The sequence below is a fragment of the Zootermopsis nevadensis genome, unplaced genomic scaffold (assembly GCF_977971745.1).
Source record: "Zootermopsis nevadensis isolate Lab colony 2312 unplaced genomic scaffold, Znev_1.0 Znev_ptg000010l, whole genome shotgun sequence".
Lineage (NCBI taxonomy): Eukaryota > Metazoa > Arthropoda > Insecta > Blattodea > Termopsidae > Zootermopsis > Zootermopsis nevadensis.
In genome coordinates, this window is record NW_028259142.1 from 19,157,123 (window position 1) to 19,179,752 (window position 22,630).

Below are 22,630 nucleotides of genomic sequence, written 5' to 3' on the forward strand. Positions count from 1 at the left end.
ATATTTGTCTATTATTTTCTATCCACAAAATGGTAATACCCTTCTAAGCTTTCATTAAATGAATTGCTACTTGCCAACTCAGTCGAAGAGTGCTATCGTGGTCGAATGAAAGATTGTATGTTTTTATAAGTGAAATGCTGTAAGCAAAGTAAAACCGACAGGTCTAAAGGTCAAAATTTAGGACGTATTGTATATCTGATTAAGGTTTGTGCAATTTATAGTTCTTTATGTCTCTGCATTTCACTACTGTCGTATTTTCGGAAATTTTGAACATATACATTGGCAGTTCATTTACTGGCTATTGGTTACACTACCCCTAATAATCATCACTTTGTAAGATATTACAGTTTTAATGTATCTAGAACGTTGTTATTTAATGTTTTCAGAATTAATTTAAACAACTGACTACAAATTTTGAAATATCTTATATTAGTCGGCAGTTTAATTTAATTTGTTTCATCTTTCATCATCTGCTGAACGTGGTGGCTCCAGAGGATACTCTGTATCCTGTTCGTTTGTAACTAACCATCCGCCCCACACCAGTATTTCTGCTTTATAGAATTATGTCACTGTAAAGTTGCCAGGTTTTGTGAAATCTTGTATGAAAGTTTGGATGTCCCATGCTGTCATCTATATATTTAATAATTAGTACTTGCTGATAATATTATAGTTACCATGTAAATAAATGAATTCAAAACACCCAATTATCCCTGAAGAAGAGTTTTCCACCTTAGTAACTCAGTTCTTTAATGGCATTGTTTTAGTTCTATCTGATTAATACATTTTGTGAGGTGGAAGTAAGGTACCAATATGCCTGGCTGTAAGTTGAACCTACGTGAGCAGTTGGAAGATAATGAGCTGGATCTTAGCATGTCCGAAATAGAAGAAGTCCCAGTGCGAGAGATTGTGAGTTGGAATTAAAAACTTCTGTGGTATTGTACAGTAATTTATTTTTTTACACTGGTTTGGAGAGTGATACTGTCTGATATTTTTAGTGATTCATAATGGAGTATGCCTGTTGTTACTTGGACTTGCACTTGATGAATCATGACTCTTATGATCAAGATGTGACTATAACAAGATCATTAAATATATTCATGAATTCCCAGTCCTAAAGTAACATTTAACACTATTTGTTTGTTTGCATACAGAATTTTGATTGATCTAATAAATCTTCCAAGGTTTCCAAAAGTCCAAAAACTGTGGTTATCAGAAGAAAAATTGTAGAATTAATTTACACCTTGTAGGCTCCAAGAGATACAACAAAATGAAAAAAATTAATTCCTCTATTAGACATGACATAATATGAAATATTTTTAGAGGTAATTTATTTTGTTCTGCCAGGGTAGAATTATTCAAGGAGAATGAATCATTCCTTAGCTCAAGGTTCAACATATTCAGGTGCAAAGTTCCTGTACCAGTGCTACTTAAATTTCTCAGTTTTGCCCAAAGTTTTTCTGTATTAATATTAATTAATTAATTTTAAAAGTGTGCTTTGTAGTTCTGATTCAGTCATACAGATTGTAAAATAACTTTGCTGCTGATGAAACAGGATGCCTTTCTGTTCATACTGCATGAGCAATCAGTAGAAAAGTGTGGAATGTTGTGATTGGCATAACTAGTGATTTAAAATCAATTGCAGCCAATATACATGTGTTGCATGAAACTACTTTTATGAAAGGTTTCTTTAACACCTTGCTCCAAATGATGCTTTGTGCATATGCTTAAATCAAGAAGTCAGAATCTGTTGATTTTGCTACATATTGCACACGCTTTGATAAAAAGTATAGACTTGTTAGTATATCTTGTTATAGGGAGATTTCTAGACATATGTAACCACTAACTATAAAATAATTTATGTACTGTATGCATTCTTTGTTGCAGATGATTTGGAGTTCTGTTTGTAAATATATCTAGTCATTTCCAGCCCTTTTGTGAATTAGTAACCATTTTTTAAAAATAGCTGAACTTCTGAACTATATAAGTGTATTTCCTTAATTTCTATGTCTGTATTGCTTGTTTTGAGTTATGCATAGACACATTTTTATTTTTTATGATTGTTTTGCAGTCACAGATCAAGAAAGCTACAAGTCTGGATTTGTCTAACAATCAAGTGAAGACCCTTGGGGTATGTACAGTACTTGAATAAGGTTTGCTGGATAATAAGGGGTGATTGTAGAATTTTGACAACCATGTACAATGATTTATGACTTATATTCAGTTACATAAATATCACATAAAAATTCTGTCATATTTTAAATCAGTAGAAAAAATAGGGATATTATATAAAAATTGGTAATGATAATCGACAGAGATTAGTGACACTCACAGCATCAGAATATCTATGTAATTGTCAAAGGCACAACATTTGAACATTGTGTTATAAAATAACTGCTCCTCTTCTCTGTCCCTAAAAGAGGACATATTCTAATTAGTGCTGCTTTTGTCTTTTCCATGTTAGCATTTTGTTTGTAGTGTCCACAAGTTCATACATCTTCATGTATTTTACAGTCATGATCTGCGAGGTTGCAATGAATCATTCTGTATAATCTCTCTTTTATGTAAGATGCAGAATATTCTTTCCTTTGCAGCATAATTTTGCACCATTGCTTACACATTTGATAAAACTGGACTTAAGCAAGAATCATTTGACTGAGTTACCAATTAACTTTGGGGAATTGGTCAACCTTCGGCACTTGGATCTGTACAGCAATCAGGTACTTTGGCTTAGATATGAAGGGCTGGAATTATGTTTATAGTTATGACTGTTTTGGCTTTCGTAACAGTGCTGTAATAAAGACAGTAAAGAATGCAAGGCAACACACAACTGCCATATCTCGGATGTAAGTTTTCTCATTATCAGAAGTAAATATGATGGGAGAGAGAGAAAAAAAATACAAGGGCAAAAATTGCAAGGAATTTAGCAAAATGATGCTTCAAGCAACCATTGTTCATTGGTGATGCAATCTTTCATGATCTTATTCATCATAAGGCTGCTAATGCAGCTTTTCTAACAATGCTGGCAGTATTAAAACCTCCAATAAATTGTCATATTTAAATGTTGTTGGTAATTGTGCTAAGTAACATTTCCTTACAGCAGGCTTCAGCAAATGGTAGTTATTTGCATAAATATTGTAGACTATTTAAATTTTGCTGGGAATCTGTTCCCATTAGTAAAGATGCCAGAGCATGAAGTTCACCACTTCCATCTAGTGCCGATGTTTAAAATGTATAGAATCATATCTGCACACTTCATGCTGTAAGGCAACTTAACTTTTTATATTACTTGAAAGTCATGTCTCTAAGGACAGTTGTGTTTTAAATATCCATGTTGTAAAGTCACAATGATCCAATACTTTACTCTTAGTTCTCACATCTTATGTTTAGTCTAATTTTATTTTAAACATATTTTAGTAATGATGCACTTATTATATATAGAATATAATTTTAGAAATCATTGATACAGATGTGCATGATTGATAGATAAAACATCTGCCCTTGAGCTTGGGACAACTCAAGATGTTACGATGGCTGGACTTGAAGAGTAATCCTCTGGTGCCAAAGTTGGCTGAGGTAGTTGGGCCCTGCCTGGATGCACAACAGTGCCAGCAGAGTGCCCGCAATGTGGTGACCTTCATGCAGACTATGCAGGTTCAGGTAGATGAGGAAAGGCAGCGCATATTGCTCCAGAAGCGCAAAGAACAAGGTGTGATATTTACCAAAATTTAAAGAATATAATTCCAAAGGTGTGCAGTTACATTAATTGTGAAGTATAATTGTTTATATTTCAAATTAGGCATTCCAGGTGATATTTGAAACTAAAATTAAAAAATGTAATTCCTATTAAAGTCATTTTATGAAATTTTTAGAAAAGGTTACACATAGAAGCATGTCAGTACAAAATACATAGGATAATAACATTGTGCACAATGAAACTGAATTTTCTTCTACACATAATAAAGCAGCTTGTGGCAAATACTGAAAAATATAACAGTTTATATATCTATTTCTTCTGAATCAAGTTTGTAAATTAATTCTCCACCCCTCTTTTCTTCTTCTTCTTCCTGAGTTACTGGTTAATCATTAAAATTGTGAAAATTACCCCAAATTGTAGGATTTCAGGTTTTCACAGAGGCGAGTCTGAAGATTGCTGTCTTCTTTAGCCCAAATTGCTTTATGATTTGAGCCAATGACACATTTGAAAGATGACTTTTATATGTGTACTCAGGTTTGGACCATAATTTTAAAATAGAAAACTGGATGGACAAGAGCTTTTGAGTTGCTTTGGTATTTCATCATAGCCTATTGTTTGTTTTAATAGAATTGGCTGAACAAGCACAGAAGAAGGAACAGCAGCAGAAGCAGCAGCAACAGTCTCAGAAGAACAAGAACAAGAAGAAGAAGAAGAAGGCTGCTAAATCTAACAGCGGTATTCAGGTGAAGACTGAGAATGGGACAACTAATGTGACAGGAGATGATGAAAATGTTTGTAACTTGGAGAAAGTGGCTCCAAAACAACATACCTGCACCCACAGCAAACCTGTCAGAAAAGGTAAATGTCTAACCCATTCAGCTCTTTTTATGATTTCAGGTCACAGACACTTACATGATCTTAAAATCCTATGATAAGCTGTTGTTGTGGCATGTGTCATCCATATAGGTACTTGTATTTGATTCATTCATAGATGTCTCCCAAATATGCATTTATGAACAGTACAAACATGACTTCAAAATCCTCTGCTTCTGATGCTAACTCATGGACATTGTGAAGCCATTTTATTGCATAAAATGTTTTGGTAGGCAGTCAATCATATCTGTGAATCTAGAGCAGGGGTCGTCAATCTTTTTATACCTACCGCCCATTTTTGTATCTTTATTGATGGTAAAATTTCCTTACCGCCCACCGGTGCCGCACGTACTGCCCACCACCATGAAAGAGGTACAGCTCGAAGACTGATTGATGGCCGGTGATAAGCCCCGTTCTCGTTATTCGCACTAAACTCATGCCTTAGGCTACGGAGCTCATTGGTTGCTCCCTCGTCCACGAGTATACTTCGAGAAGCGTCCGGTGAATTATTGTCTATATTAAAAAAAATTAGAGATGGAATTCAAAGTAAATTGCAAAAGCATATTTTAAAAAGTCAAACTCGCGAAGTTGTTAGCAATGTATTCGATATATTGAGGAAGAACAGAATTTTGTAACAACGGACAAAAATACCCACCGCCCACCATGAAAGCTTGAATCGCCCACTAGTGGGCGGTAGGGACCGGGTTGACGACCCCTGATCTAGAGGGTCATTTAAATCAGAGGTGATGTATGAAATCAGTCATTAACAAATAGAAGTGTCACCAAACCCTGTAAATGATAGCATCAGGCATAAAATCTATGGCAAACAAAGTCTGTGAGAAATGTTTTTTGTTGTTCCATGGCACGTGATCTGTGGCACTATGTAAACTATTTTTTGTGGAACTTTAATAAAATATAATATAGTAAATGAAATGGACATATTAAATAGAAGATTCTTTAATGTACTATGTCTTTGTTTTTGTTTTCTTTTTAGTGACACTACTGATATTTAGAATATTTAAGTCTATGTTGCTTGGGTCATTTATTACGTCACTGGCACTGTGGCTATTGTATCTCATTGACGAAGAAAGATTCCGTGGAGCACAAGCACATGCAGAGAGTATATGGAATGTAACCATGGCAGCCATGCCTCAGCAGGTTATTGAAACAGGTCAAAACTTAAAAAAAATGACAACACCAACTATAGCATTTGTCTGGAGCAAAACTGAAGCTGCTTACATATGGATAAACACAAATCCAACAGTTAAAGAATACTATGAAGTTGGCGGAGCTTTATGGAAGGTACTGTTTTCAAAAGTAAGTGATTTGTATCGGGACATTGAACCAACAAATTCCACTTTAAGTGGAAACAGTAAAGAATGATATATTTTAAGAATGTTTTTTTGTTATAAGTAACTGTGAATAGCATTTGCACAGTTATATATAAAAACAAATTAAATTACATGTTGTATGTCTTGTTTTGCAACATTCCTTTTTGACAAAACATTTATTTGATTGTATGTAATATTTTGCTGCTGTTTTAATCTCGTGCATTACATAATGCTAAAACTTTTCAAAAATCTGCATTTATACATTATATGAGTTCATAAAATATTTGTGAATTTAAAAGGCTACCATAAATATCAGGTCCCTAATACTAATGAAACAGTTTGGAATAACAGATGTTTGCACATCTAAAAATATAGCAAAAATGGATTTACTTGAACTTATTTTGTACTATGACTCTGTGCATGGTTTTCTGTAAGCTTGCAAGATTTGTCAGTCCATAGTTTATCATCAGTATATATTGCATTCATTCTTGCTTCTGTGATACAACATGCACAAGTGCTTGTGGAGGATCTGAGGAAGGCTGGATAAGGCTGGGGCCACACGGCCGTACAAAGTACGTCCGTTGTAACGCACATCGTTACGCCCGTCATAGAATTATGAAGGGGCAAGACCACAGAACGCAATGGCTTCTTCTGGCTCCGTTGGGGCAATTGACGCATCACACTGTGCTCGCGTGGTGTCCTCACCTACGTCCATACAAACGTACGTCCGTTTCAACGGACATACTTTGTACGGTCGTGTGGCCAGGGTCTAAAATGTCGAGTTGAACAGGTTGTGTCATCTTGTGAAAACTCAGTTCAGACTGTACTAACTACTCTGAAACCATGGTACAGAAGTTATGATGACTTGGCTAAAGAAGAAAATAGCAGCTTTTTGCAAATGAGTTTTTTGTGCCCTCCAACATTCAGAACTCATAATTCCACATTTTTTCTGAAGAAAATCACACATTTCTGTCTAGACCAATCAGTACACTGTATGATAAGATTTTAAAAATAGCTAATTTGCTTAGTCACAGAGATTTTACTTAACAGTCAGATATAATACAATTAAAATTATGTATTATTGATTTTTTTATGTACCAGATGCAGCACTTTTTTCTTTCATAAAATAAAACTCTTACTAAGAATTGATCAATACTGTGTTGTTGTTATCATTTATTTATTTTCCTATCTGCATGTGCTCTAAATAGTCTCTGAAACTTGGGAGGCATTTTATTCATACAACTTATACATGTGCCAATTCCTGGTTTTTCACATTAATTTGGCTGGCGTTTCTGTACACAGTAATGAACAGTAAACCTTCGGCTCCTACGAAAGTGACGCATTTTTAGACTACTTGAGCGAACTGTCAGATTCTCAACGATTTCGATCCTTGGTGTTGATTACGAATACTATCGTTCGATTGCTGTCAATCGTATTTGATCCGAAAAAGAGCTATGGAACATATTCGATAATAAGAATTATTCGATTATGACCAATAATTCAGATTACACGATTTATATTCACTGGCATAGTATCGATGGATTGTTAATCGCAGTCAGTGCAGTATTTGCTAATAGATGGCAGTCATTTTAAGAGTTGCAGTGTGATCAACATGTGCAGTAGTGAAGTAGAGATAGAGGTGAAATGGGGTTGAGTGTGTTCGTTTCTCGAACATCAAAGTACAAGACTTCTCACAGGAGACAGTAGCATACGCCACTTATCAAAGGTAGGTGTAATTTGTAAAATATTGGTATTCTATTAGAAAATGCCATAGCTTAAGTACGTGCACTTTGCCGTGAATAATGAAATATGGGAACTAGGAATACCAATGCTGCCAACGTTTGAGTAGTAAAATGTACACCATTCGTCTCCTACTACAGTTATGCCACGTGTGATGGCAGACAAAAGTTGTCAATATGAACATTTACAACTAAACAACAGATATAGTAATAGTGTAAATGAAGCATCTGTTTAACCCTCTGAAGCAAATAACACTATCTACGGTCGCCAATTTTTACTTATTTTTAAGTTATAAGTGTATCAACAGATTCGTTCCTTAATGTAGTAACGGTAAAATTGCCCGACAGTATTAGCATTAGGCCGTGAAGACATAAGGAAAGTGGAAGTATAGCTTCACTTATTCGTAATCTCAAATCTAGATGTTGGTATTATCTGTGGTCTAGATGGAGGTGATCGAATGCTCAAGTTCACGGTCCAGCCACTGCGAACAGGAGGGTGAGTGGTCTCTGACTCGGTCTGGAGGTGGTGCGAAGATAAAAGTTCTTACCCTGCCAGCAATCGAACCCCACTCTCCTGCCCTAGGATAGAAAGAACGAAAAGAATAACAATGTATTGTAGGCCTACATGTGTGGCATTAATTTATTACTTATGATTTGGATCATAAATACCTAGATGAAATATGTTTTGTGCAGTTTAAGGAGACATGTGTCCTTATGTTAATGAAATCCCGCCTGAAACGGAAATATACATGTTCAAATCCCTTGGTATTCTATTACATGGAAGTATTACTGTAGTATTGTGCGTTGAATTTGCTCGGCACAGTTAGCGTGGAATGAAATTAAGTTCATCGTGCATTGCATAAGCTGGACATGGGCACGAGACCTTTAACTACAGAGTACAGCAATTCCAATCGCATTGTAAAGAACTGCTAAAATTTTGCATACATTTTAGTTAAGAAACTCGAAAGAAAGAGATCAGTTGTACGTCCTGGTTGTAGATGTGCGATATTATTAAGGTGGATCTTAAGTAAGGCGTGAGGGTGTGGTCTGGATTTATATTTGCTTCAGGATGGGGACAGGTGGCGGGCTGTTGTTAAAATGGCACTGGACTTCCATGTTCCATGAAAGACGGAAAATTTCTGATTTGCTGAGTGACTTACAGCCTCTCAAGACGGACTCTATTCCATGGAAAATGGAAGTTCATGAAATAATCTGCGCCGTACGGAAACATGGCGTGGGCAGCAACTGCTGTAAAAGGTCATTCCCCGAAACGTAATCGTTTACGCTTTATTTTTGCCGCCAGAAGGAGATCAGACATTTATTGTCCTTCACACTCAGTCGGTTGGCAACTCTAGGACGCCAAAAATCGATAATACCCCTCACGAACATCGTCGACGAACGTGTCGCGAAGCGAATTGTGCATTCCAACGCGAGATATCCAAGCAAGAAGGTTCTTGGTTTCAGTCGGCCCGCTGAGTGAGTAAACAACATGGTTGCACTTGGAATATCCCGGAGATAATGCGTGCGTAACCTGGTGGTGCACGGAGCAGAATGGCACCGCGACGCTGCCATGCGTAATATCAGTGTGTGAGCAGGATCACGCGACCAAAATTGCTGGTACGTGCTAGCTGATGATGGTTCGACTCTAGACGTGACAGGGGCTACAGGGAAGAAGTCTGAGTGGGAGCAGAACAGGGTGTGTGAGTTCAAAGGTCGAGAATAGGAGTGAAACTCGGTGCTACGTTCAGTGCGTCAGTGATTCCATTACTAACTAGTCCCTTATGGCCGCAAATTGTGTTTTTACCACAGTTAAATCCATGAGATGAGAGAGGATATTTTCGTTAGCAAAATATAAATTATTGCCGTCTCATCAGGGTTTGCTGTGTTGTTAAAGCCTTCCTTTAGTTTCTAAGTGGCTTATTTTATAATACTTCAACTGTTTCCATGCCGAGTTTTCTAAACGATAAGAGGACGACTTGTTTTGATATTTACAAGGCAAACCGCGATTTTTTGACGTTCACAAATGTTCGGAAACAAGTAGCAGGAAAGGGGTTGATTCCACCGACACTGTTAAAATCAGACATATTAATACCGTAAAAGAATTATACTTCTGAACGAGATATATCGTGTTTACATTTAAGGGGTTAAACCGTTTAAATTTATTACTATCCGTAAACAAGTAGTGTGGACTATACGTTGTTTGTTTACATCAAACTGTTGAGACGGCGGTGGGATAAAATGCGCAACGATTGCACACCGTGTCGAGCACTAACTCAGTCCGAATGGTGACCGCGATTGACATTTGGCTCTTAAGTCAACAGCAGCGACGTCGTCGGTTACGACGACGAAGATGAACGAGGCTGGGGTAATTGTATCATTCTGCTCGTTCCAAAATCATCTAGCCCCGCCAGAATACCGGAAGTGGCGTCGTGTCCACGGTCTTCAGCTTCCTCTGCATCCTCAGCAAGTAGCAGGGTGGCTGGCACTCCTCGGTTTCGGCGCCGCCACGTTCCTAGTACTGATCCCCGCTCTAGGGTCCACCCTGCATTCACCTCTTCTGGTCGTGTTGGCCTCTCTCTTCCTGATTCACGTGTCTTCCCACCTGACTGCCCTCCTCCTCGACCCGTCTGACCCGCACCTGCGACTGCTTAAGGTGTCCGTTGCCGTGCCCGAGTTTGACCGCTCCAAACACGCCCATGTCATCGAGAACGGCCGCTGTCACCTGTGCAACATCCTGACTTCGAGCCCTCGAACTAAACACTGTAGCGTGTGTAACAAGTGCGTAGAACGTTTTGACCACCACTGCAAGTGGCTGAACCACTGTGTCGGTGGGCGGAACTATGTCGCTTTTGTCGTGTGTGTTGTTTCTGCCGTCGCTGCGTCTCTAGTCGTGGTGGCCGTATCTGTTGCTGAACTAGTATTCTACCATATTGACCCGAGGTGGCTGTCTCTGTGGGAGAATTACAACAGCACAACCTCTGAAGAAACACCCAGTCTCGTTTCTATCACAGTGTTTACCGTTAAAGATACTATATTCCTCGCTGTAGTCGGTTCTCTGGGGATCCTTGCAGCGATAACAGCTGGACTGCTTTTACACCTGTGTCTATTCCACGTTTACATCTCCTTCCTGGGCATAACCACTTATGAATACATCCGCAGTTACCGCCACGTTTCTGGTATCAACGCAGTTGGGCCTTCAGGGACACTCAACCCGACGTATGAAGCTGAACTTCGAAGACAGCGAGGAAGATTCAAAATGTCCCACTGTTGTGGCACCTCTGTCTCAATCACTTCAAGGGCAAGCCCCAATGCCATTGCCATGCCCGCAGAAGAGCAGATGAGACGAAGGCGTTGTCTCGACACATCGAGTCCGTTCTCATCACGGAACGAGGCTGTGGAAGGTGACGACAGAGACAGGCATTGCCCCTTATTTGTGGCAGGCAGTGGCAATCACAGACACCGAATCCTGTGTTGCTGTCCGTCTGTGAGTGAACAGTCTTGCGCAACGAATGGACACGTGTCCTGTAGAGACAAAAGCCGTGCCAGCTGTGAGACTGGTCGTCAGATTAACGGTGCTAAGAGTGAAGGACATTCAAAATTTATTTCTTATTTTAAAACACCAAGAGCACGAAAAGGAACACCGATTGAAACCGAGCCAAGAGGAAATAGAAGTAGACGTTGGCCAGGTTGTTGTCATACCGCTGTTGAATATACTAACGACAGAAAATCTACGGAAGAAGTTGAGTCAACAGCTGGTCAAGATGATACAGTTGGGTCAGAAAATATCGAGATGGACTCGAAGCAGCCATGTCGGCATCAGTGGCCACCAACGACGACGCTCTATGGTAATCTGTGGACATGCGTGATGCAATGCCAGCATCGCGGCGCCCAATCAGAAACAACCGCACCAAACGTCCGGTGCAATCAGGTGCTGCCTTCGTCAGATTCACCTGCACAAAATCATTTTCAACCTCGGCGGCTTCTCGTGGTTCCAGCTATGGAAGAAAATATCCTCAAACACTCACCAGACTTCACTCCTGTCACCAAAATAGCTTCTCTCCCAGCTCTAGCACCTCCCACGCGGCGCCGGCGTCTCCGGAGTGTAGCGGATCTGAAGAAATTGAGTGATGCTCTCGCAATGGTTCAGGAGCCCCAACGAGAGGTCCCTGACGTGGAGACTTTGAAAGCTGCATTCCTATTAACATCTCAGCGGCGTCAGAGAAGGAAAAGCATCCATCGCACAAGATCTCCTGTCTTGTCTCCCATTCGAGAATCAGGGTTTTCCAACCCGTCTTCTCCGCAACTTTCAGTAGGAGTCTACTCTAGCCCCGCTTCTCTTCAGCGACCCACTCTCTGTGCCTCTGACACTCGTGATTGTGCGCCGAGTAAGCCCATAAGAAGGGCACTGACCGACGACGACGACGTCGACGTCATTGTTACAGTGCGTCCCGCACACTCGTCCCGGCTCGGGAACTTCCTGCTCCAGTAGACCGACCACATGGTAATGCATCTTATCGGTGACAACACGTCATTGATCACTACTGGTGTGCGGTTTATTTTATTTCGAGGTTTCCCTGCCTGGAATCTGGCCCGTTTTGTTGAGTAATGGCGTTTACCATTGACCTTCGAGTGAAATGTTATCTCCAAGCTGTCTTTTAAGATGGCGTTGCGCATGCGCACTGGAGTAAGGTTCTCACCGCGGTGAGGACGAAGATGGCTGTCGTGTGGGTTGTTGCACGTTGCAGTCTTGTAAAAGTTTACCGGCGTTTCAGAGGTGCTTGCTGCCTCTATCATCAGGGCGATGGAGGCACCAAGCACATCTGAAACTTCTGCCAGACTAGATGAGGATTTTAAGTTCATGAAAACTTAAGAAATTTTTGAATAATTGTAAACGATCGGTAGCGTTCTTATAAGACTGCAGGGAAATTTTGAGTTCCTCATTATAAGCTGATCATTGGCAAGAGATACATTAGCGGTTATTACGATATTGTTGTGTGATCCTTAAGTCAGGAAGTACAAAGATTCTAAATCGTATAGGCAAAGCCTAAGACCCAAACGACTGTAAACAGTCCGTTATTAATGAATCCAGCCAGAACCAAGTTCCTTACAGCCTACAGTAAACACGCAATATCCAGGCAGGTTCGTGTCAGCGTACCGCGAATTAATCATTCAGACAGCACGCATAGACTTGAATATTTTAACAGCCTGTAGGACATGCCCGCTCAACCTGTAGGTCGCGGGGAACATGTTGCCCGCGGAGAAATTTGAAATAAGAAAACGTCTTTTAATCCTTTTCCTGGCAATGGCTCCGTAGAACGCCGAAGCAATTCCACCCGTTTCCTGGCAAACTATGCAAGAAAACTTACCACCACTTCCATATTCCCAGGTTACCGTATCAAAAATCCTTGTTGTTAGTTGTTGCTCTTTGCCGGGATTAAAATAACTTTGTTGGCGATGTCGGGGATGTGCAGGCACCAGCAGCGGCTTCTTTCTGATAGTTTCATTGCCGTATTTACAGTCGGTCTTACTGTGCAAACGAAATCTACGCAATAATATTTTGAAAAGGTTATGAACTTTTTATGTATGGAGACATACATTGCATAACGAATTCATTTTGTAAAAATGTGCAACAAATAAACACACCCTACCCTAAGTTGTGAATTGTATTTATTTTTTTTTACAAATTTTTCTCATTATTATCAGTATATTTTTATTGTATATAATGTATAGAAAAATATGCAGATAAAAGTATATATATATCATACTATATATTCCACATTTTATGTACTGAACTTCATGTTGGGCAGGCCTGCTTCATTTCTGCCCAAAAGCAATTGTGTTTTCAAATTTAAACTATAACGGCATTGTGGAATTTGCAACGGTTTTGTGACGTGGAATAAAATACTATGGTGTAGTGACTATAAATCATTGATGGCGGGGCCTAGGAGCACTGGGGGTGAATCACCCCCAATATCCTTCCAGAAACTTGTGAACTGTGCAGAAAGTGGAATATAAAACAAAGAATGCAAAATGTGTTTAATCTAGTATCAAATTCCTTGCACCAACCTGTATCATTTAAGATGGAGGTTCCACTGCACTGCTTAGTTGTCCTATTTCTCTAAGTGCTTCTAAATTCTTGTTTTTTAAATAAAAATAGCACACAAGATGTTATCTGAGTTCGTGTTCTGATCCGTCAACAGAACAGTTTTATTGATCCTTTAACTCGTTCGTCATCTCATGTGAAGAATGACTGTCACCTCACTCCATGATGGCCTGGGACAAGAACATATATGGACAGTCATGTTCGAAATGCTTAACGCAAAGCAGCCAGGGGTGAGGAACGAAACACACAGTTCTTACATTTCCCCAAGAACATTTATTTGTTTTTGTACAAAACTTTCTTTTAAATGTTTCCAAATCTGAGTAACAAGAGGTAGATACTAGAGGGAAACGTAATAATGAAATACCAACGTTGCTTAACAGATTCCCATTGAAGGATATTTCTGGATCTTTGTGTTTATAATTATTTAAATGCTGCAAGTGTATGGAGGAGGACGTGTTTTCAGTTGTACTTGTTTTATTTTTTCAGTCCTCAAACCCCTCCCTCCTCCATTTTTGTTTATCACTGTATTTCCTTTTTTATTTCTTTCTTTTCTTACACATGAAACAATTTGAGACATGCTTCATGTAGTTTCATTAAATCTGATATTTGGAAGTTCTACTAAAATTTGTGAACGCTTTCCAGTTTTGGTTCACATTGGACAACAACGTTGGGTTCCTCATGATAGTGACACCTGTAAAATAGAGCATTTGGCCATCTGTGTTCATTACTAAGAACTTTTGAGTGAAACCAAACATCAAACTGAATTTTATATGTAGTATATTACTAGAGTTATGTATTTTGAATGATAGTCATGTGCGATGATCTGTTGTAATGAAGTTTATAAATTTTGCTCTTGAGAGACGCAATGTTGTCAGCAGGTCTTTGTGTTGCCATCTTGTGAGATGGGAATGCAGTTCTGGAAAGAGGCACTGGGTTCACCATGCTACTTGGTTGCCCCCATGGTCGATGCCAGTGAGCTGGCGTGGAGACTTCTAAGCAGACGTCACGGTGCACACGTGTGCTACACCCCCATGCTCCACAGTTCTGTGTTCATCCGAGATCCAAAGTACCGCAAAGAAGCTCTGGTGTCTTGTGTTGAAGACAGACCACTTATTGTGCAGGTATGGAACCAGTTTCATTTAGATAAACATTGGGACTAGGGACTTCAAAATTATATACTTGCATATCCAAATGCATTTCTCTTAATTTTTCATACTTCATTGGCTTCATGTTTGTTTATTTTGACGTAAATACGTCTGTGAGGAAGGGTCATTCGGCAAAAATGTGTTATGAAAAAGGGAAACGAAAAAGTGTAACAATGGTTACCTAGGAAACGTCATCTATTTACTCAGCATTGTTATTACCTATAAAACATTACATTACATTACATTCATCTACCTCAGACCCATTTTAAGCGTAACTAATTGAAGTTGAATAAGCAATGTTTTAATCAAACTTATCTCAATTGTAAAGCATGTATAAAGGAAATATTTAGAATAAAGCCAATATATAAACTTCCTTTCCGTATAGACATATTTACGTCAAATTCTCCGGAACCGTGGTTCCATTGTCAACTGCATGTTTATTATAGATACAAATCTGCTTTTGGAAAGCTAATCACTTTACAGATTACAAGTATTATACTACACAGTGTCATATTTCCTTGTATTTGTATTTCACCATATCAGAAGATTTTTTAAAACTAAGTTGTTTAACTCCATGAGATCTATATTGTTTTAGTGTGCACCAATTTTAATCACATCAGCCATTTTGGGAAAATAAGTACATTTTGATTTGTACTTTACTTAAATCAGAGTCTCTGCTGGACTAGTACAAACCAAAATGAAGTCTACCCAACAATTTGCCACTCTATCAAATTTAATAGAATTCATTCATTGTTCTTAGAGTTGTAACTAGGGGACAGATGGACACAATCTCCCCTCCAGTTATTTACAACATACATTTTATGCAAAGATTTATTAAACCTAATTTGTAAAATGTAACTGTGTTTTGCTTTTCAGTTCTGTGCTAATGATGCACGAGTTTTGCTTGAAGCAGCCCTTTTAGCTGAGCCCCATTGTGATGCAATTGATATAAACCTGGGATGTCCACAAGCAATTGCGCGTAGGGGACACTATGGGGCATTCTTGCAGGACGATTGGCCCCTACTAACAGACATGGGTGAATATCAAAGAAGTTCACGTTGTAGTATTCCAAGGTTACCTGTTATTAGGGTCATGTTGTGAGCATATCCTGTGATTGTGGTAATTAATGTTTGAGTCTCATAAAACATGCTGTTAATTACCTAATATTCCTTAGAACACATCATGTTTTGTTATGTATTACAACTCAGTTATAGCTTATTTTGTAATGGAGCTAACTGTAACATTTTTATCTCTGTAAGACTTGAGGTTCTCACAGCGGTTAGTATGAAGATTTCCGTCTTCTGGGTTGTAGCGCCGTGTAGTCTGGTCGATGTTAACCAACGTTTCAGAGGTCATACTGCCTCCGTCATCAGGGTGATGAATATGAATACACAGCGCAACAACCCAGAAGACAGAAATCTTCATACTCATCGCCCTGATGACGGAGGCAGTATGACCTCTGAAACGTTGGTTAACATCGACCAGACTACACAGCGCAACAACCCAGAAGACAGAAATCTTCATCGCCCTGATGACGGAGGCAGTATGACCTCTGAAACGTTGGTTAACATCGACCAGACTACACAGCGCAACAACCCAGAAGACAGAAATCTTCATACTCATCGCCCTGATGATGGAGGCAGTATGACCTCTGAAACGTTGGTAAACATCGACCAGACTACACGGCGCTACAACCCAGAAGACGGAAATCTTCATTTTTATCTCTCTTTGTTATTAGTGAGCACTTTGCATCAAGCTTTATCGGTTCCTGTCACGTGCAAAATACGTGTCTATGAAGATATCGAGCACACTGTGGCGTATGCCCGGATGCTAGAGGCAGCGGGCTGCCAGATGCTGACAGTCCATGGGAGAACCAAGGAGCAAAAGGGGCCCCTCACTGGCCTTGCCAGCTGGGAACACATCAAAGCAATCAGGTAACGTAATGTACAGTAGTGTTAACGGTGATTGAGGATATGCAGCTTGCATTGGGGAAGTGAGAAATGTGTACAAACTTTTGGTCAGAGAACCAGAAGGGGAAGAGGCCAATTGGGAGACATAAGTGCAGATGAAGGACACCATTAAAATGGATTTTAGAATTGACATAATTGGCATGGGATATGATCCATTGATGCCTTTTTTTAGAACAACGGTGTTGAAACTTTGGGTTCCATAAAAGCGCGGAATTTCTTACCCACTTCAACTGCTTATGGCATGACTTGGTTTTCGTAAGTATAAATTCAAAATCTAGACCTGTTTTACAGAGAAAGTGTAAGCATCCCAGTAATAGCAAATGGCAATATCCAGTGCCTGGAGGATGTGAAGCGATGTCTTGCAGAGACTGGAGTGCAGGGAGTCATGTCAGCTGAGGGAAATCTGTACAACCCATCCATTTTTGAGGGACACAACCCTCCAGCCTGGGAAGTGGCACTTGAATATTTGGACCTGGCCGAGAAATATCCATGCCCCACTTCGTATGTTAGAGGGCACCTCTTCAAGTTATTCCAACACTGGTAGGTTATTCTTTATGTGACATATTGCCTTACCATCAAGGTTTTAAATTCATAAGATAAAACCTATAAATGTTATGTAATATGGATTAGGAAAATTTGAGCACTGCTAGCAGTTTTGCTGCGTAAAACTACTTGTGAATCTTTGAATCTGTTTTTTTTTTTAAATTAGCCTCTGTCTTCCCGAGAACTTTGAGTTGCGTGCTGAGCTAGCCACGGGGTCTGATCTATCAGATTTTCGAAGTACAGTGCTGCAATTGCGTGACTGCTATCTGCCTTATCATGAAGGAACAAAGACTTGGACTGGTGATACAGGTATGTATGATATTTTGACATATGAAGGTTCATCTTGCTGAGAGTAACATGCACAACTGTGTTTTATCTGCGCAAAAACATTTGTTTATTTTTCATTCCTAAAATCATTATGCATCAAATATACCAAGAAGTGTGGAATGTGTTTAAGCATAGTAGTCCTTGGAGCAATTTTGAACATTAGGGTCCCTTCCTCTTCATCCCCAAAGTAACATCAGACATTAAAACTTGTATACACAAGGTCTTGAATGGGTGCGTGTATATGAATTCATGTTTTTAGCTCCTGCACATATGTAGGGTATTTTCTAAATACATTACTTTTCAAATAAACCTAAAGAAAAAAGTCACTTATGTCTGGCGATGTTTGTGATCAAGCAGTGTCTTTTTGTAATGAGACCAAACATCCAGGAAACCTTTTACTTAGTTTATTTGTTCATGGAAGTATATTTTGTCATATCATCTTGCTGGAAAGAAATAATGTTTATGTTCGCCAAGAGATGCTGAAACTCGTTAACAGTGGATGTCTAAAACATGCGTGTATTGTTCAGATGTAACTGTCATTGCACAGTCTACAGCCCCTGCAGCGCCAGTTGCACCTATTCCGAAACTAGACTGTAACTCTTTTACTGAAACTTTCATGAATTTCGAGTAAAGTTTGATGTGACCAATGTTTTATGTTTTGATTATTAACTTGGCAAATGGAAGTGCTTCATCTAAAAACAGGAACACATTTATTAAATGATGGTCACATTTAGAAATTGCAAGCAAAACTATTTTATTGTTGTTCAGTCTTCATTCTTTGACTGTTAACAGTTTGAGCTATGTAAAGATGAAATTTCAGGTCCTGGTGCAATGTTCAGTGCACTGTTTTGTTGGAAATGTTAATCACCGTTGCAAGACCAGATGCAGAATTCTTTGTGCTGATAAAAGTTGCCTTTGTCACACATTATGCGCTTTCAGCAGTACAAACTGTTGTTCACCTCCAGGGTCACTTTCTCCAAGTTTCTGACCACAACTTAACTTTTGGTGAGAGTGAAGAGTGGCATGATTCTTATATCACTTTTATTCTGTGTATAGGAATAGGGTACAATCTGATTCACCCACCATGGATCTGCCAGCCTTATGTGCGAATTACACCCGAAGAGCATCTGAAGAAATTAGTGGAGAAGCAGAACAGGAATGCTGATGTGAACCAGTTTGAGGAGGAATCTGGCTCTGGCGAAGCAGAGAAAGAGGTGAGAATCTACATGAAAAGCTTTTGGGATGAAATGAGGTGACAGGAATGTGAGCCAGATGAAAAGTAGGGATGAAGTAAGGGTCTTTTTATAGTACTGCTCTTCCATTTCGTATACTTTTCCTATTGTTACTGTTGTCATTCCTGGTCAATGTTTTTTAATACACTGCTTCATAAAATAATTCAACATTTTTATAGCTCAAAATACATGTCTCACAGAATCAAGATGGTATAACTATGAAAAGACCACGAGAAGGTAGTGTGGAGTCTACAGACAGTAAAAATATGTCCAAGAGGAAGATGAAAAAGCTTAGGAAATTACAACACAATCCAAATAAGAACTTCCATGGTCGTCGGGGAGTTGATAAGTGTGTGGATTGTCCAAACCCTGTCGTAAGTATTGTATTTTCTTTCAGTCTAATTGGTATTTTAACAAACATCATTTGAGTGGTTAAATTACATCATTTGTAAGATAGAATATATATAATTATTCTGTTAGTCTGTTTTTTATGTAAAGCCACAGTGTTTCAGAAGTCTGTTGTAATTGTGTCTTCAGTTGGGAAGAAGAAACCCTACTTTGTTGGGCCGCATGGTTGAAGTAGGCTATACCTTTGACCAGGGTCCCAATGGAGTAGACTTTTGTGCTCCCTCCTGAAGATAGAAGCATAACTAACTTCTGAAATGTGGTTTTAATTACATGACACTTAGATGATAAATAAAGTCCAATAGTATTATTACACACATTGTGTCACATAATTATCAGAAATGGTGATATTTCAAGTTCTCACAGCAGCATGTATGAAGATGGCTGTCTCCTGGGATGTTGCACTTTGTAGTCTGATAGAAATTGTTCGACGTTTCAGAGGTTCCTTCTCTATCCATCATCAGGGCTCTGTTGCTGCTGCTGTGCTGTTTCATTTGTCAGAAACTGATTGATGAAAGGTAGCATAGTTTCATATAGAGGGCTCTGACTTTTTGTTTATATATTACAAAGTTTATTATATATGTAATATATACAGTATATTTCAAGATTTCTTTTAACCTGTTAATTTTAGAAAAAAAAGTGTTCATAAAGCAAAATGTTTACCATATTACTTCGACAAACAAATTTTAATTGAAACATGAAAGATTGTGTGTTCTGTTGTTGTCTTTAGGAAATGCAAATAACAAAAGAAAGATAGACAAACACAGTCTGCTCTGTATGTGTTCATTTTGTGCACATTGTGCAAAGAATGAATAATAAAGAAAACAGGCTGCTATCCATACATTCTTTGTTCTTTTACAGGGCTCCAAGTGTGATTTACGTTTGTGCAAAGCCTGCTGTAGGATTAAGTGTTACCTAGAAAACAGGGATTGTGCTGGACATAGGATTCTCATCAAGACTCGACGTGAGAAAGCTTGTGAGCAGCGCAAAGCAGAGAGTCAGAGTGATATAACCAGAGGTCACCAGACAGTTCAGTGTGAGCATATTGCAAATAAGGGGAATCAGAATATCAGACTGGATAAAACAAAGTGGGAACATGCAGTACAAGCAGAACATGCTTCAGCAGTGAGCCAAGAGCAGTACTGCCAGTTACACACAGAACAAAAAATGACCATTGAAAATGATGATGTGCCAATTTTGAATGTATAATCTGCCAAGAATAGTACCAAAATTTCTCTCACAAATTCAAAAGACCATCAAAATGATGCAGAAAATGTGAACCACGTGCCACAGTATGAAAACAGATAGAAGTGCATATAAGTTGGCTGAATTTGTATATAAAAGAACAGTGTCAGAATGCCAGTGTAAGTAGCCATGTACATTCTGAAGCAGGTCTGGCTCAAGCCTGTATACCAACCCACTGCCCTGTCCCTGGTGAATCCAGCACAACTTTCACAAAACTTTGTCACAATTAATAACACAAAATTCCCAGACACTGTGAGAAGCACCATCATTGGTTGTAGTAATTCTTAAAACAAGAATAAACAAAGCAGAAATAAACATACACTGTCACCAGGTCACAAAAGTTATGAGCTTGTAATATAATTAAAAGTAGAAGACTGAACAGTAGTTATACATGGGTGTATATTATGCTCTTAGTTAAAAGTCCTCCTACTGGTAATATGATAGCAGGTCTTAGCATAAGTACACCAAAAGAAATTTAAAATGTGCTGCCTCAAGCAGCCATTTTATTTGCCTGTGCTCTCATGATGGCCCTGTTCTCAAATATGGTCACATCTTTAATTAATTCAGCTAGAATAATAATGCAGAGCTGTTTTAAGAGGATATGTTTCAAAGTATTTAACATGATTGGCCTACGGGATAAGGTTTGTATTTTTCAGCTACTTGTATTTAAATTTGTACTTATGTCAACATTTCTGTAGTATCTTACATTTCTACATGTATATGCTGTGTAATTTGTTGTACATGACATTTTGTTAGCAATACATAACATATTTTGTATCGGTGCGAAACATGGTCTCTCACTCAGGGAGGAACACAGATTGCAGGTGTTTGAGAATAGGGTGTTGAGGAGGATATTTGGGCCTAGGAGAAAACTGCATAATGATGAGCTCAAAAATCTGTACTCGTCCTCCAGTATTGTCAGGGTGATTAAGTTGAGAAGAATGAGATGGGCATGTAGCGCGCATGGATGGGACAAGAGGTGTGCACCGGGTATTGGTTGGGAAGCCTGAGGGGAAGAGACCGCTGGGGAGACCTAGACATAGATGGGAGGATAATGTCAGGCAGGATCTATGGGAGATGGGAGTTGAAGGAGACTGGATTTTATTGGCCCAGGACGGTCCGGTGGAGGGCTTTGGTTAATTCGGTGATGAGCCATCTAGTTAGTTAATACGTAACGTAACCTAGCTGTTCATGAAGTAGAGATAATGACAAGTGTTGCTTATAATATTGTTATTATTGAAACTCCTAAGAAACATACAATTTAACATGATATCAGGTTGTGTGAGACTTGTGTGTATGTTTCTGTATTACAGGAAATATTGCCTATAAGACAGAGGCCATTTTGTGATTACTGGTATATTGTTTGGCTTTCTACAGCTATCTAAATTATTTTTATGTCCGGTTATTTATATAGTAACTGTCATCTCAGAAGGCAGTGCTGTCATGTCTGCTTGTAGTGAGGTGTGTGTAGACTGTGGTGTTTTCAAATATGAGGTTATGGAAAATGCCTTGTTGCTTCAGTTTCAAAATTTGACGTACAGTGTTGTAAGAAATTTAATGTTGTTTTCTTAAAAATGTAGCCCAGTGAAATTTATCCAGTTGGTGGAAACATGGGTGTTTTAACGAAGTTAAATTAATTTATATGTCATGGATTCAACCCACACAAACAAAAAAGAAACAACATAAGATTTTGATTACTACCCCCAAAGTATGGCTCAGTGCAAAACAGCTTTTGAACCCAGAAGACTGAAATGTGCAACACTACTAACATGAAAGAATAGAAAGCACCTCTGCCCAAGACATTGTAGCCCAAATCTATGTTTCTAAATTTATGTAATAGTATTTCTGTATAAACATTAATGTTATTCTTTTTTATTTCAGTGATTTTCTTCACATGTTGATTCATAAATCATGGTTTGATTCCCATGAATTTATCTTGACATTACAGAGAATATCAATTTCAATCACATATTTTAAAAAAAAAGTGGATAAATTATTTCTTTCATATTAAGCCAGTGATGAA

General features: G+C 38.7%; 3 protein-coding genes across 5 annotated transcripts; all 3 read left to right on the top strand.

The window, feature by feature from the left end:
• Positions 1-61: 61 nt before the first annotated feature.
• LOC110827427 (uncharacterized) lies at positions 62-7,053 on the top strand. The gene is made up of 7 exons (XM_022059080.2): positions 62-204; positions 765-906; positions 2,069-2,128; positions 2,592-2,717; positions 3,484-3,706; positions 4,322-4,552; positions 5,562-7,053. The coding sequence occupies exons 2-7, from the start codon at positions 811-813 to the stop codon at positions 5,948-5,950; spliced, it is 1,125 nt and encodes a 374-aa protein (XP_021914772.1). The 5' UTR covers positions 62-204; positions 765-810; the 3' UTR covers positions 5,951-7,053.
• A 484-nt stretch (positions 7,054-7,537) lies between these two features.
• Positions 7,538-12,126, top strand: LOC110827420 (uncharacterized). The gene is made up of 2 exons (XM_022059071.2): positions 7,538-7,624; positions 8,941-12,126. Exon 2 carries the CDS (start codon positions 9,988-9,990, stop codon positions 12,124-12,126), a length of 2,139 nt encoding a protein of 712 aa, XP_021914763.2. The 5' UTR covers positions 7,538-7,624; positions 8,941-9,987.
• On the top strand, positions 12,005-21,395 carry Dus1 (Dihydrouridine synthase 1). Of its 3 annotated transcripts, none has more exons than XM_022059079.2 (9): positions 12,005-12,138; positions 14,619-14,861; positions 15,762-15,921; positions 16,624-16,819; positions 17,147-17,395; positions 17,565-17,707; positions 18,782-18,939; positions 19,137-19,331; positions 20,224-21,395. In XM_022059079.2, exons 1-9 carry the CDS (start codon positions 12,136-12,138, stop codon positions 20,569-20,571), a joined length of 1,695 nt encoding a protein of 564 aa, XP_021914771.1. In that variant the 5' UTR covers positions 12,005-12,135; the 3' UTR covers positions 20,572-21,395. The 3 variants fall into 3 exon arrangements, with proteins under 3 accessions (XP_021914771.1, XP_021914769.1, XP_021914770.1); XM_022059077.2 differs by lacking the exon at positions 12,005-12,138 and adding an exon at positions 13,360-13,970; XM_022059078.2 differs by lacking the exon at positions 12,005-12,138 and adding an exon at positions 13,365-13,970 and having other exon boundaries at positions 19,158-19,331.
• The last annotated feature ends 1,235 nt before the right edge of the window (positions 21,396-22,630 follow it).